At 36.8% G+C, this 15,052-nt stretch overlaps 1 protein-coding gene across 18 annotated transcripts in view; it reads left to right on the top strand.

The window, feature by feature from the left end:
- The window catches only part of PLEKHA5 (pleckstrin homology domain containing A5), a 160,116-nt gene extending 145,336 nt beyond the window's left edge, over positions 1–14,780 (top strand). For 7 of the 18 annotated variants that reach the window (XM_085049203.1, XM_085049195.1, XM_085049193.1 and 4 more), the window contains 9 exons: positions 16–204; positions 725–842; positions 3,191–3,306; positions 4,595–4,804; positions 7,357–7,515; positions 8,673–8,794; positions 9,583–9,731; positions 10,808–10,892; positions 12,213–14,780. In XM_085049203.1, the coding sequence (XP_084905329.1) occupies positions 16–204; positions 725–842; positions 3,191–3,306; positions 4,595–4,804; positions 7,357–7,515; positions 8,673–8,794; positions 9,583–9,731; positions 10,808–10,892; positions 12,213–12,366 (1,302 nt within the window). In that variant the 3' untranslated portion in view covers positions 12,367–14,780. Of the gene's footprint in view, positions 1–15; positions 205–724; positions 843–3,190; positions 3,307–4,594; positions 4,805–7,356; positions 7,516–8,672; positions 8,795–9,582; positions 9,732–10,807; positions 10,913–12,212 lie in introns of all 18 variants that reach the window. The other 11 variants (XM_085049192.1, XM_085049199.1, XM_085049200.1 and 8 more) reach the window with 11 other exon arrangements.
- Positions 14,781–15,052: the final 272 nt, after the last annotated feature.

Below are 15,052 nucleotides of genomic sequence, written 5' to 3'. Positions count from 1 at the left end.
TTCTACAATCTTTAGGAAGAGGAAGTAGTCCCACCTCGTCCTCCACTCCCTCGGTCCTATGACTTTACAGAGCATCCTCCCATAATCCCCCCTCTGCCCAGTGATAGCAGCTCCTTGCTCTGTTATAGCAGGGGCCCAGTACATCTGACAGAAGAAAAGAAGATGTACCAAGTTCAAGGATATCAGAGAAATGGATCTTACAGTGTAAGTGGCTTCAACTGCCACGTTGTTCTTGAAGCATCCTCCCTCCTTTGCACAGTCACTGCTTTTGTTTACTCATCCAGCTACTTTTGTGTCATGGTTTTACTTTTCTTTAGTTTTATTTATAGCTGCATCATTTGCTCTTCACATTTTCCTGTCATATGTTCTGTGCATATATAAAATGTCTTAAGACTTAAATTTCATAAAATTAGATTCTTCTCCTCACTAGATCTTTAAAATACTGCGGGCTCGGTTATTCAAGCTTATACCAATTTGTTCCAGAAGATCATTAAAAAACCCACAACTCTGTCCTTTTACGGCATTTTCCTGTAACTGCTGTATGTCTGCTAATGTTGTTACTCACATTAACTGCCAAAAAATACTTCTGCCGTATCGCTGGAACAACAGAACACTGTCTTACAGTGAGAGCAGAGTCATCACAAAACAATTGGTTTGAGTCTTAAGACATAAATACTTGTACAAAACTGCCTGTTTATTTACCTCATACCTTGATGTTCCTCAGGGTCCTGATTATAGGCTTTATAAGAGCGAACCGGAGTTAACTACAGTAGCAGAAGTGGATGAGTCTAATGGGGAAGAAAAAACAGAACCAATTTCAGAATCAGAATCTTCTGCTAAAGGTTTGTCCCCAGGCACAGTGTTTACAACCTTTCAGCTTTCTCACGAGGAACGCAGAGCTTAACTGTTTCATAGAAGCTGCCTCATGTTTGTGTCTTTGTAGCCTGTCCATTTCTCAGTTTGATGAAACAGCTTCCACAATAAAATAATTATTTAATTATATGACGAGAGAAATTTCAGTCAATTACACCACAGAAAAATCAAACATTACACTCACCAACAACCCTGAAATCCTTATTGACACCATGTCTAATCACATCACTCACATTCCCCACACACCATTCCCTTGAACAATTACCCATTTTATGTTCTTGCCCTTGAACAATTACTCAGTTTTTGAATCAAGCTCCCGATGTTATGTCGTTGGAACCTCCAAAAAGGCAGCACCACAGAATTTTCAGGCTCTCATAAGGCAGGGAAACAATGTCTTTTTCTTTTTTTTAATCTTGTAATTGTTGAATTGCCTTCTGTCCTCTGATATAATAGGAATAATGATCATGACCTTGGAGTGTACCGACAATAAAGGTCTTTGCAATTGCTAAATGCTTTAGATTCTTCTCTTCATCTAGCTCCCATAAAAGCTACTAATTGCTTGGTAGAGTCTTTTACCAGGAAGTGCTTCTCAATTCTGTTTGTTAAAACACACAGAATAGTTTGTTAAAGGTGACTTCAGGAAAATGCTCAGCTTTAACGCCTCCCAAAAACCACATTAAAAGCTTTGAGAAAAAGTGCCTAAACTTAGCTATTTTTTTACTGTAAGGATTGATGTTGCCAGTGCCAGGAGGATCACTGTCTTCTGTTTTGGTACTTTGGCTAAGCATTTACAGAGCAGGCTGATGCAATGATACCGGGACTTTACGAAGAATTATGATTATACAAAGATACTGTTTTCATCAGAATGGTAATAGAGGTTTTTAAAACTAAGGTTAGCATATACTTGGGTGTAAACTATGTGAGTGGCCCTATGATATAATTAAGCTTGCATTTACCAGACAACTAGTCAATCCAGATTCTCTAGGGTATTTGCTGAGATAAAATGTTAAGATATATATTAAATTTCTGTTAACTTGGTGGTGAAAAATTGAAGGTTTAGCCTGCAATTTGCTAATCATCAATGAACAAAATTGAGAAACTTGTCTTTTTGACAACATGCCTAGGTTTTACTGACCTATGATATTTCAGCTTATTCATAGTAATTTATGTCAAGAGGTAAAGATCAAGACAAAATATAAAAGTCTACACTGTCTATATAAAGCAATCCAACACTTTTTGAGTACCCAAATCTGTATTCTATGTTACAGATAGAAATTACTTTATTATGTCAATTTGTAGAAAAGCAGTCCTCAGTCAGGGAAAGCAATAGTACAAATTCTTCTAAGATAAATAATGTTTGGGGGGGAGACACAGAATAGCTGCAGTGGTAGCAAGCAGTTAGAGGCTTTAACTTAAACTCTTAAACTCCCTTCATTCTGTTGTTTATCAGAGCTCTGTTTTATCATTTGAGGATATGAATTTTCTAACAAACACTTCCTGTTCTGGGCATTCACTCAATAATAATCCCCATGCAGTAGGAAAATGTAACCATTTCTGATTAAGTTCTGTTGTAGTGTATATGCCATTACAGCTATATGCTGTAACAGTAAACATTTCTATGCCATTCTGGTTTAAGCTTTTAAGCTGATAAGGAAAGAAACTTAAAGGCAGCTCATCTCTGAGTTTTTTCTTTATTGCTGTTTTAAGAAGTCATACTTAAGCAATGGTAGTTTGAGTATGGATCTAAAAATTAATAATTTCAGAGGAAATTTAAAAATGTTTTACTAGTTGTTGTGCACGTTACGGTACTGAACACGTCTCATGTCAGCCATTTCCCTCTCTTTTCAAACACCAGCAATTAAAGAGAAATGGGACTACATCAGGTAACCCTTAGAGCTGTCTGAGGAGCTGTCCAAGGAATATTCATGACCAGTGTTGTACATAAAGGTGACGCAAAGAGAAAATGTAATTCTGCTGTATTTTATCTTTTTTATGTCTAGAGGAAACCCAAACTGTTGCTTTATAGCAGAATATCCTCAGCTCCTGCTTTCACTCACCAGCTGAGCAGGCTCAGGGGTGATTTGCTGTGCACACAGACATGAGCATGGGTGGGCACACACAAATGAGGCCATCCAGGAGTTTGCTGGACCAGCAAGATCTTCACCCATCAACTCACAGTACCTCTGGCCTCTCCACTTTCTGAACCTGCCTTTTGAAGAAGACTTCCCAAGGCTGACAACGTGTATTTTCTAGAAAACAAATCAAGTTTTGGCAGTGTTTTGCACAGCACTTAGTATGTTGCTTTGCTGTTTTGCAGGCTCACATTTCCCTGTGGGAGTTGTACCACCCAGAACCAAATCCCCAACGCCAGAGTCTTCAACAATAGCATCGTATGTCACCTTGAGGAAGAATAAGAAGATAGATCTGAGAACGGTACTTTAAAATAACCTTTGAGCATTGGTCAGGTTCATTTTTAAGTTTAGTAGTTACTCTAAAAGTTGAAGGTATTGTAATTTTTTTTACCAAAAAAAGAAAGAAATAAAAATCACTGTTATAAAAACATTATGCATCAGATTAATGGAGACAGCTATAGAAAGAATGATAAAATTATAAATGGCACATGTGTTAAACTGCATGGAAACACTCAAAACTGGGCAAGACCTAAATAGTAAATGATAAATCTACTAATCGACTGAAGTTCAGGCTTGAGTTGAAAGCATATGAAGCACCTTTGAAGGACTTGTATTTGACAATTTAACAGCCCCTTTATAATAAACACAGGCTTTTATCTATGTCATTGCTAAAATGATTTGGGAAATAGCTGAAGCAGCTAAAAAATAAGGATGTAGTAAGCAGTATGCAGTTAATAAGCCTAAAATTTCAGAGAGTTCTGTAGTCTCTGGCTTAAAGACAGATGTAGTCTGTAGTTTACATGTAGTTCATGCAAAAGAGAGGAAAGCTTTTGCTGTAGTTACAGCATGAATAGAAGAGAAGTTGTGAGAACACTGGAAGAGGAGACAGAAAGTCCCAGGATGTTGAGTGGAGAAAGAATACCACTTTTCATAAGTGAAATCAGTTATTGTAAATGTACTGAATGCAACTGATTAGCCTGAAGTTGATTTTTATCTGTCATGAAAAGTACAAATCAGACTGAAAACCACTGGATTTCAAGAACGGAATAGATAGATGGGTGTTATTTTGGGAAAAATACAATGCTTAGAATTACAGATTTTTAAGTGGTAATAAACTCATGTTCAGCCCACATTTGCAGTTAAATGATGCCCAGCTGTAGTTCTTCTTGAAGTAAAAAGGCAGAAGTTACTATTAGATCAACTGGTATAAATGTCTTGGATCATTAAATTTCAATTATTTTTCTGTCTCAGTCAAATATCTCATGTTTGCCATGTATATAACGTCTGGTAAATTGTTTCAGCTTGAGAGGGTGGCTTTGGGAGATCATCTACCCATTATCTTAATGTTTGTCATTGGTGATGGTAATGTTACCGTTCAGGAAAGCAAATTATTCCTTCCTTTTAATTTGAAATTTGGTGTTCATTTATTGATAATTGGTTCTTGTACTTTTTTTTCCACATACATAGGAGGTCTTTATTTGCCCACTATTTTTCTGCTCTTTAGTAAATCATTAGGTGGTCTCTTGTGGTAAATTAAGAGTTTGAAATCATATTTTTTTGAAACATATATATATATTCTTCCTTTTAAGGAGAGACCAAGAAGTGCAGTGGAGCAGCTGTGTCTTGCAGAAGGCTCACGGCCTCGAATGACTGTGGAGGAACAGATGGAAAGAATAAAGAGACACCAACAAGCTTGTCTGAGAGAGAAGAGGAAAGGACTCAATATCATTGGTGTTTCAGACCAGCCTCCTTCCCAGAGTTTGTCCTATGTCAGGGATAATCCATTCAAATTGGCACAGGTGGGTTCCACGTGATCAGAAGCTTTGATGTGTCCAGTTAAAAAACAAAGGTGTTTATTTGAGAGTGATTGTAGAGTCACAGGCACAAAAGGACAATCTTCGGGGTTACACCCAATGATAGAAGTCACTTCTTTGCCTTGTTGGAAAACAAACAGTTCAAATGCACACCCATTTGAGGATGCACTGTGATGCTTATTAACAGGGTGGGGTGTTTTCATCAAATTTAGCAAAGAACGTGAAATTGCAAGGTTTGTGACTAAAATCAGGATCAGGAAGAATCATGACTTGGTTGATGCTGAAATGAAGTTGATGCTGATTTTTCTGCCGTGTAACGTATTCAAACGTCTGTAACATTTTTAGGTAGGAATGTATATTTATGACCAGAGTTCCTAACTGGTGCTCATCTGCTGTGGATTTTGAGCCCATAAATACATTAAAATAGGACCCACACTTTTATTTTCACTTATTCTTAAACTTGTTTCTTTGCCTAAATGGTTGGGTAAAGGATGGGGGGAGGAGAGGAAGATAAGCTTGTCATGAACTGGGAAATATGATTCTGAATATATATCTAGAAAAACCCCAAACAAAAACAAAACACAAAAAGCTGAACTTAACCCATGTTCACAATAGTAAATACTAGGCATTAGGCAAACTTTCTAAATACCAAGAATTAGTTTTCCAGTAGCTTAATGGAATTAATTTTTTGGTTAGTTTTGGTTTGTGTGGGTATTTAATCTGCCATACTTTTTTCTTTAGACTATGCTGTGTATTGAAACTTTTTTCCCCGCTGGTATGGAAATGCTTTCTTTTTTTGTTTTGTGGGCATTGAAATATCTGATTTTTCAAAATCAGATTAAATACATTGCGGTGTCAGGAAACCAGGTATTTCCAAAGATGTTTTAGGGTTGCTTTTTGGGTTGGTTTTTTCCTCTCTCAGCATGATGAGCTCCTACAGAGCTATACAAAAGTTATTTTTTCTTCAAGAACTTTGCATCCCCAGAAGACATTGAATTCCAGTTTTGCCTTTGCAATAGAGCATCTGTATTTTGGCTGACATTAGGAATGCTGTGTGTGAAGAGAGTTCCTACAAATATTTCTGTAATTAACACTGCCCTTCTCAAGAAGGAGACATGCAAAGCAAAGCTTTGGAGATGTTTCTTTCAGTAGTTTTTACCAGAGGTGTTTAAGTTTTACCTCTTCCCAGTGGTATCATTGCAAACCTCAGGGAGAGGAAGCTGCAGCCCTGTGTGTCATACCTGGGCAGCCAGACAGAGGAGCAGGGGGGGGGGAACATGCCAAATCTGTGCCAGAACTCAAAATCATTCTATTCATTTCACCCTGTTCCTCAGTCTTCTCTGTGAAATCAGGGCTCTGTGGATATAGAGTAAGTGACAAGATGTCTGAATTGAGTATTTATCTAAGAGTCCATGTTACAAAGTCACTTTTTCTATCACAACTTTAATTCTTCCAGAATGCTATTTGCCTCAAAGTCCCAGGATGAGGCATTATGCTGAGTAGGGACTCTTATTTCTAGAAGCATACTTTGTATGTCTATTGGCTTTTAGAGAAATGGTGCAATGGCATTAACTGCTGGAAGTCTTTTTGACTGTGGTTTGGGGAAAAAGGATTTTATAAACGGCCTGCTGTGTAATTTTGAAGTGATTACTATAATACAAAAGGAAGTTGCTTCACAATTGTTGGGACAAGCGTATGATAAGGGTGCATACTTTAATTTAGGAGAGCAAAGACACTGATTTATGAACTGGCTTACATGGAATTTCCTCCTAATAGAGTGCATGTGTTAGATCACAGGAATTCAGCCTCAAGATTTACTGCTTCCATGGCTCCTATTTTTCTCAGCTCCAGTTCTTAGGTGAACCTCCCTTTGGGTCGGTTTGCTGCTCTGCCAATGTAATGTTCCCAGTTCACAATCTTAAGTCACCTCTACCATCCTGCCTCAGACTTTTTGTATCAACTTATTCTCTGTGCAATGGATTTCCTGGTTTTTTTAAGAAATAATTAATATCCTCTGCCACTATCAGATGCTATGTTGTCCTCTATTGAATCAGTTCACAGCATAGGCTTGGAGGATACCCAAGATAATTGGAGGAAGTGCATGCAGGTGCACTGTGAATTTTGTGCTGAAAGCAGATTTTTATCGATTTTTTCTTAAACCAGAAAAAGCTATTTTATGAAAAGAGCAGTGCTTATGAATACAAGTAAGAAAGGCACTAAGCTGGTGTGTGACTGAGCTAAATATGAATGAAAATTCAGAAGATAAGGGTGACATTGAAATGCTGGAGAGGAAGGAGGGAGCGGAAAGTGCAATAATCTTACAGACAAAGAAATGTTAGACAGGCTGAACTCTTTTTAAAGGTACAAAAATGAGAAATTCTAAGTCTTTAACAATTTCCATTTTCCTTATTGCAATGTATGCTTAAGTTTTTTTAAAGTATTTTTTAAAATCACAGTGAGAGGACAGCGCAAGGCTCAGAACTGAGGCTGTGATAACTTTTGTAACAATATGTCCATGCACCAACTTTGTTCCACAGAATCGGAAAAAGGATGATACAGTATCCAGTAACATGAAGGAGTTAGAGAGCACCAGTAGAGAAAATAATTTGAAACAAAATAATGGAAGTCCTGGAGAAGAAATAGCACAACTGAAAAATGATGGAGAACAAAAACATAATTCAAGTTTTACTAAAGAGGTACAGTCATATTCCTTATTAAACTGTTCATCAGCTTGTCTTGCAGTAAAAGAGTATTTTGAGACACACCAGAGCCTGGGAAACTGAGCCGGTTGCTTTTGCTTGGCAGATAGACTTCTTGTTGGATATACAATATTCCATAGAGAATCACGTAATTTTATCAGATCTGTCTATAGCTGAGACATTGAATTTTCTTGTATATGGTCTTTAAATAATAATCACTGACGTATTCATTGCTTTGGCTACTCCAGTGTAATTTTTGAGCAGCCATCTAATGTCCCTAAATTTTTGTTTGGTTGGATATAGTGCATCAACTAGAGAGCAGAATAAAGCTGGCACAACAAATTATACAAAGAAGTAGCAGTACCTGTACTTTTGTCACTGGTTTGATTTCTGCCTTGAAATAGTTTCAGACTCGCTTGGCAGGGAATTACCTTGGTGTTTCTGGTACTAAAGTGCCCTTAACACTCAGTAAAACCAGACTGACTGTGAAGAATGGATTGCTGGAGCTTTTTTCTACATAATCATATTCCTTGTACAGTTTAATATCTTTTAAAATATTGTATAAAGGTTTTTTTCTTCTTCTATATGCATATTCCTCAGTTAATCATTCAGTGCTTTTCTTTTTCCTCGCTTATTTTTCCTTTTGTTTTCCTACTTTATATGTTGTTTTTTAAACATATATCTGATAGAGAATGGTATAAAATCAAGTAATTCCTATTGAGTCTGTTGTTTTTTCAAATATGCAAATATTTCAAAAGAAAAATTTTGTAATGCACTTTAATCTTTTGCATGTAATCAGACCTTTAAGAGCAGCATTCAGTCTTATAAAAAAAAATATTGCACTATCTGGAATCTCTGTTGGCATTGTGAAGAGAGGGACAGTATGAAAAACAGGCAGGCTGCAATCCAAAGAGTTCAAATAAGTTCTGGAAGTTATTAAGTCAAGCCCTGCCCATGGACTCTGGTATAAGTTTTAGGATAACTCTATTAACCTGCATGGTATTGATAAAAATTTCTTATGTAATTCTGAGTTACTAAGTATACATGATGGCAAAATTTGTCTGTTAATAAAACTGTTTCCTGGTACTGTATTTCTTATCTGCCACTTAGTGTGTGTTACAGGTTTTTGTTTCATGATTTCAATTTTTTTATAGCTGTCAAAAACTGATGATCTTTTATCAGATGCACATGTTGTATCTGACTCAAAAGAAGTGAGTAATGAAGAGAAAGCAGAAAAGAAAAATAAATTGGAAGAAACACATGATGGTGATATAAGGTAAAAATCAAACAAGATGTTCAGAGGCTATTTTAAACTTGCACATTGTATTTATTAGTTGAATGGACCAAGCAACTGCCATAAATACTGAAAAGTTATATTTGTATGGTTTTAAATGGTTTACATACAGGGAAATCTAGTGAGAGGCTTAACTGCTGCAGGGGTTCAGTAAGAGGTGATGAGTTGGTGGGTGAAGTAGTGTTTATTTTCAAGTATTGTCCCAGTTATAAACAGAATGCATCCGTAATCCTTGTTTTGACCTCCAGAATGTCTTTAGTTATGCCAGTTCAAGCTTTGTATCAGTTTATCACGAATGCTTCAGCCAGGGCTTCCATGGCATGCTCTTATTTGGTGATATTTAGAAGCAAATAAATGGCTTATTCTACATCTGCTTTAACTTTTATCTCACTGTTTTGGAGCATTGAAGAATTGGAGGGATATTACATCTCGGCTATTTCTCTCTAAAGATTCATAACTTCAGTGTAAGTTGCACTGCAGGTCCTAAGTGAGTTCTCATATTGGGTCATAACTTTGTCACAGGACCCTTCAGCACTAGGAAACTGCAGAAGTATATAAAGGAAAGGAATTAAATTCCAAGTGCCTTTTTTAAAGTCTAACTACACAGAGTGGAAGGGTTTCAAAATGCCTGCTTAATTTATACTACCCAGACTTGCAAGTTGCAAGTTTTTTCTATTAACAGGAAAAAATTAAATTAGAGCTCCTACACTTAGTGGTTAAGAGCTGAAATTAAGTTAGAGCTGAGTTCTAAATGCTGTGCTTTTTTTAAGCAGTTTGCAGAGTGTGACCACAGTTGCAAACCACAAACCCAAAACCAGCTCAGAAGAAAGTGAAGTACTTAGTGTTCAAGAACAAGAAGGAATTGTGTCTTCATTTGAATTAGCAGCACAGTCTTCAAAAGGAAATCAGGCAGCAGCAGGTATGAAAAAAGAGTTTGACTGAAGCACAACTTAATACAGTACCTATGTAAAACTTTATTTCATTTTGATTACATCTTTTGATGCTCTGAAACCCTTGTGAATTGAAAGTGCTGAGCTAGTCTACATGTTAAATGTACAGTTTTATAACATAGAGAAAAGGTGTTTCCCAGTGGACAGCTACAGAAATTCAATTTTTGAGGTTGTAAAATAGCTTTTTTAGTTACTAATTCAGGGATTTAAATAACTATTGCCAGAAATTGAGTCATACTGTAGTTGTTGGTGGGAGCAAATCCTTCCTTTTTCATCTCAATCCTGGATATGTATAGATTTTTTTACCATTACACCCTGCTGCTGAGTGGCCTTAGAAATGCCCAAGATTGTGGAATCATTGAGAATTTCCAATATTTTAAACTAGCAAGTAAAAGACCCCAGTTGGGTCATGTCTTGAGGAATAAGAAAGATGAACAGGTTGTGCAAGAAGAGAAGACTGGAACAAAACAAAACTGTATGTAAAGAGGAGAAAAAGAGGGAAGTGAATAGGGGAGGAGGAAGTGAGAAGATAAAATTCTAAGACATTATTAGGATATTTGCTTATGGGAATGTTTAAGTAAGGCAAATGGTTCAACTTACAGATATAAAAGGTGATCTGGACCTTTGTAGTGCAGTCAGCAATCCTTTCTGTGAGTTGGTAATCAAAACCAGAACTTGTATGTACATTTTGTACTGCTCAGCAGAATGAAAATGTTTAGTTAATCTGAGCTGGGATATGAAGGTGGGTCTGGGCCTATCCCAACTGCTTAAATTTTACTTTTTTTTTTCTTCTCTTTCTTGGCAACATAAAACATCAGCATTCATGTGTTCGCTGTTCTGCTGGTTATTTCTAGGCCTGATTAAGGATCAACTATGCTCTCCCCTGAAGCTGTGCTTTTTGTGCTGATCAGATTTTAAGTCTTGTGTAGCTGCTGTAGTTGTTTCTGCTTATGTTTACTATGGCTTGAAATGGTGACTTTCAAGCTTATCTTTATTATGGCTTCTGTAACTTGTATTCTTATTTATTTTGCTGTACGACTCGCAGTGAAAAGTTTGCCTTCTTCACCAGAATCGTCCTTGTCACCAGCTCCGTCCACACAGACACAGCTCACAGAAGGATCACATTTCATGTGTGTATAGTTCCAGAGAAGTACGTTCTTTTTTTCCCACCCCTCCTGTTCCTAATATTCTTCCAGGTATTTGTATTCTGTTATTTTGGTGAGAAGCATCTGTTGCCGCAAGACAGAGTTATGTGCAGTGTTGAATGTAAACTAACCAGAAAACAAACAAATTAATATATTGATTTGCTTGCAAGGAGTGGATTCTCTATCCAGCTAGAAAGAGAAAGGGCTAATTGGTTTATCAAGCCTGTTCTCCACAACTGACAGGGTAATAGCCCTTGGAATTACATGAGAGGTCTAAGCTGTCACAAAGCATGGAGTTAAGGTGTGAGCATCCCTGCACAGGTGCAAATGATTCTGGATGTTTCAGTCATGGTTATGGGCAAAATGGGCAACAAGAGCTCAGACTTAGTGATGCACAGGAGGGAATGGGCTAATGGCCTGAAGAATTCATGGCTTAAGACATAGAAACAACAATTACAAAACTACTTTTTTTTCTCCTTTCTATAGAGAAAGCCCTACACAGCTGCTCTTTCCTGCAGTAGTGAGGGATTGCTTCTAGAAATCAAGTTAGAAAGCATGAGTTAGGCTGGATTTGCATGTTCCTACCTGTAGCGTTACCCACTTCATGAATGGCAATGGAAGTACAAAGTATGTGTTTGTTCAGACAAGTGTTTAACAAAATTACTAGGATACCAGTGTGAATGTTTTAGCACTTTACCAGCATTTAAATCAATCCACATTTCTTTGTTGTCAGGAAGTCTCTGGTTAAATAAGCTTTCTGCCAAAAGAATGAGATTTGTTTCAATGGCAATGTTAAATGCCATAGCTAATGTAACTTAAAGCTTTAAAATCAAGAACCTTTTAAAATTGAGACATTTTCAGTCATTTAGCATGAGGAGATATGAAAATGCATTTTTTTTTTAATTTACTGTACCAATCTCAATTGCCAAGGTTTCATCTTAGCAAAATTAGACTTATTAGTCATCACAGAGACCTTTCTTTTATGAACTAAGGGCAAGAAACAATTTCTATTCTTAAAAAAAAAAAAAAAAAAGGAAAACTATTTTAACATTTTTTCCTTTTGAGAAAGTGGAAAATGCCATCTTCACAATCAGTCCTGACACTGCTGCTGGCCTCTTCACGGATGTGGTCTGCCATGATTAGATTTAGCTTGAATTTTTGTACTTCTATTCAAAATTTTTATTACAGAACTATTTGAAAAAGATGAGTGGGACTTTTCCTCTGGAAATACTGATTTGTGTTAATGCTTTTCATGTTCACTATATAAACATACATACATTTATCATGCATCTCTTTTTTAAATAGGACAAACATTCCCTCATCAACTGAGTTTCGGGTCAGCAGTGAAAGTGAAATTGCACTGCTGGATTCTGTCTGTGGGCACAGGGTGCCTCTCAGGAAGGGGAAGTCAACCAGAAATTTATCACCAATTGCGTCAAGCTGCTTTCAGCTCAAATGATCAGATCAGCAAATTCATTTTCTTCAGGATTCATGCTAAATAGAAATAAATAGCAAAAGGGAAGGTGCTCATTCAGTGATCTGCCCTGTCATTTAAAGCCCAAAGCTTGTCCTCCTTGGTGAGGTGTGTCTCCACAGCCAATACTGCAGGTGAAGCATTTCTGTGTTCAGGACAATTCTACCCTCTAAAACCTCTAAAGAGGCTTTAATTGCTTATGACAAAATGGTCCGTCTGGGGTGGCACTCTCCAAACTAATGCTCTGCTTGCACATGCTTCACCAGGATGGAGAAGGGATTCCAGAACTTCAAATACATCCACCGTGGCTGTTTAGTATTTGGATTGAGTTGTGAAAAGCTCTTAACCATGGTCATATACATTCTCCAGTGCTGCATTTGATCCTCTGTTGATTGTTTCCTTGGAGTTCCAAAACAAATTGATGCCAGAAGCTGGGCTTAGCATACAGAGAACATGGATGAAGCACAGTGCTTGTCTCCAGTATTTGCTGCCCTTCACTTTCTGGGGCTGTAGTTCCAGTATTCCAGTGCTTTGATGAGAGATTTTGGTCCATCTTTTAACACACAGGAATTCAGCATCACTCATTTTCAAGAAGTCTTATGTGGCAAAGGGAACTTCCAAGCTGTGGGATCAACCCTGTTCATATGTAACCAAATTTTTCAGGCAGCATCTGGAAAATGTATAGTAGATTTCAGGGAATGAAGAGATAATGCCTACATTTGGCTTTTACAGTCAATTAGAAAAATGGCACAGTGCTGGGGGAATTTGTCATGGGAAATTGGTGGCACAGGATATTGTAGGACTAAGGAGAAACCCCTTAACACAAGGCTACTTTTTTGTAACAGCCCTTATTTTGCAGAGACAAATTTGTGTGTCTACCACTAACACTGTTAGATTTTTAAGCATTGCATTTTCACTGAGTAATGGAGGGATAATGAAATTTTATACAGCACCTGGATTCAAAGCTCAGACACATTTTTACCAATGAACTGTTAAAAGCTATTTATAGAAGTCCTTGCAGCAATTATCAAAATACAGCAAGCTCTGGGTGGAGCACTTGAAATTCAGAACCCCTTCCAGCTATGCTGCCAGTACATTGTAGCAGTTCAATAATTCTGCATCTGTCTTCAAAATGTGCCTGTAATTTCTAAGACCAGTCGGGATCTTTGCTATTGTTACTGGTTTTAGATGAAGAGCATTTGGAGATGGCCATGTGTAACAGGATGAAACTCTCTGAGTAAACAAACTTTCATTCAAAGGGGTGTAAATTTGAAAAAAATTGGTTGAAAAAGCTTGGTTTTGCTCCTTGATGTCAAAATATCTTGACAGCAGTATTTTTCATCAGGAAAACAGATTTTGAGTACAACTGATTTCTAAAAGATACTTTATGTTCTACACCTACATTACTAGGATGAGGTTAGAAATTTTTTGCTGTGTTTAATCCCCTGATTAATCTTTGTACAATATTCTGTTGCTAAAATAGAGTAATTTAATCTGTGTCTGTCTTTCAGCACTAACAGCTTCTGTTGAAACAATTCATGCCTGAGATGTATGGACCTGACCTATGAAAATATGAGAAGATATTGTACAGTATATTTTAAATCTATGAAATTCATAGTTCTGATGCTTTCGGCCACAGAGCATCGTTTTATCACTTCCTGGAAAATGTTTATTCCAAGAGAGCTTTAAATGGCCCATGTGTACACTCAACAACCTTCAGATTGTTCACCTGATACCAGCTTGCTGCTATGATTTCTGTGCACATAAAATAAAGGCTCTTTTTCATGTGCAGCCTACAGTCAGAACTTTATTTGCTATTCTTCAGAATTTAATGTTCTTTTAATTATGGATCATATAAGTTTACTTTTTTTGCTTCTTTTAGATGCGTAACTTGGTTAATTTTACATATCACCACTAAACCTTGTTTTACACTTTTTAAGCATTACAATGTCTTGTTTTAACAATTTCTTTGTAAAATTTATATATATATATATATACATATGGATATATTTAAAATGTGCCATTTTTATTATTGCTTAGTAAAAGATGTCCTGTTTCTGCTGTAATTATTTCTTGGTCAGGTTGCAATGTCAGCAGTTACTGCCACATTTCTGTCAACATAGACATTAATGTTAGTGGTTACTTTTTCTAGACAAAAATGGAATATTGGTATTTTGAGGTACTGGGCTTTTCCTTCATAGGGTTAGGGTGTGTACAGCAATAAGCAGGTTTTCAATCCAGTACTTAGTTTGTGTACAAATGTAATTATGTTCATTGTGTATATATTATACAATGAGCACATACGATGTAAGTATAAGAAGCCACTTATTATTGTTCAAATGCAACTGTTCATATCCCATTTCTTTTCTATCATATTAAATAAATGTTGATGTTCTTAAGGACTTGTATGGTTAGTATTTCTTCCAGCAAATAGATGTCACACTGTGTTCCACATTTTGATGTGGGGAATGCAACAATTCCTATCCCATTGGCAACATCACCTGTCAACAAGAGTAGCAGTGACAGACTCAAGAGATCCCAGTCTTCCTCTTTGGGAAAGAATTACGGCTGCAACACAGAACAAAACAGACAACCTGAGACTGAGATGCAAGAAATACAGGTTCAGCTCCTGGGTCTCCCAGACTTTTGTTGTGATACTGGAATAATCACT

This window comes from Lichenostomus cassidix, chromosome 1Aa (genome assembly GCF_008360975.1).
Source record: "Lichenostomus cassidix isolate B80296 chromosome 1Aa, HeHo_3.0, whole genome shotgun sequence".
Classification (NCBI taxonomy): domain Eukaryota; kingdom Metazoa; phylum Chordata; class Aves; order Passeriformes; family Meliphagidae; genus Lichenostomus; species Lichenostomus cassidix.
The sequence above is the reverse complement of the archived record's forward strand: the minus strand, read 5'-3'. Positions and strand labels throughout refer to the sequence as shown.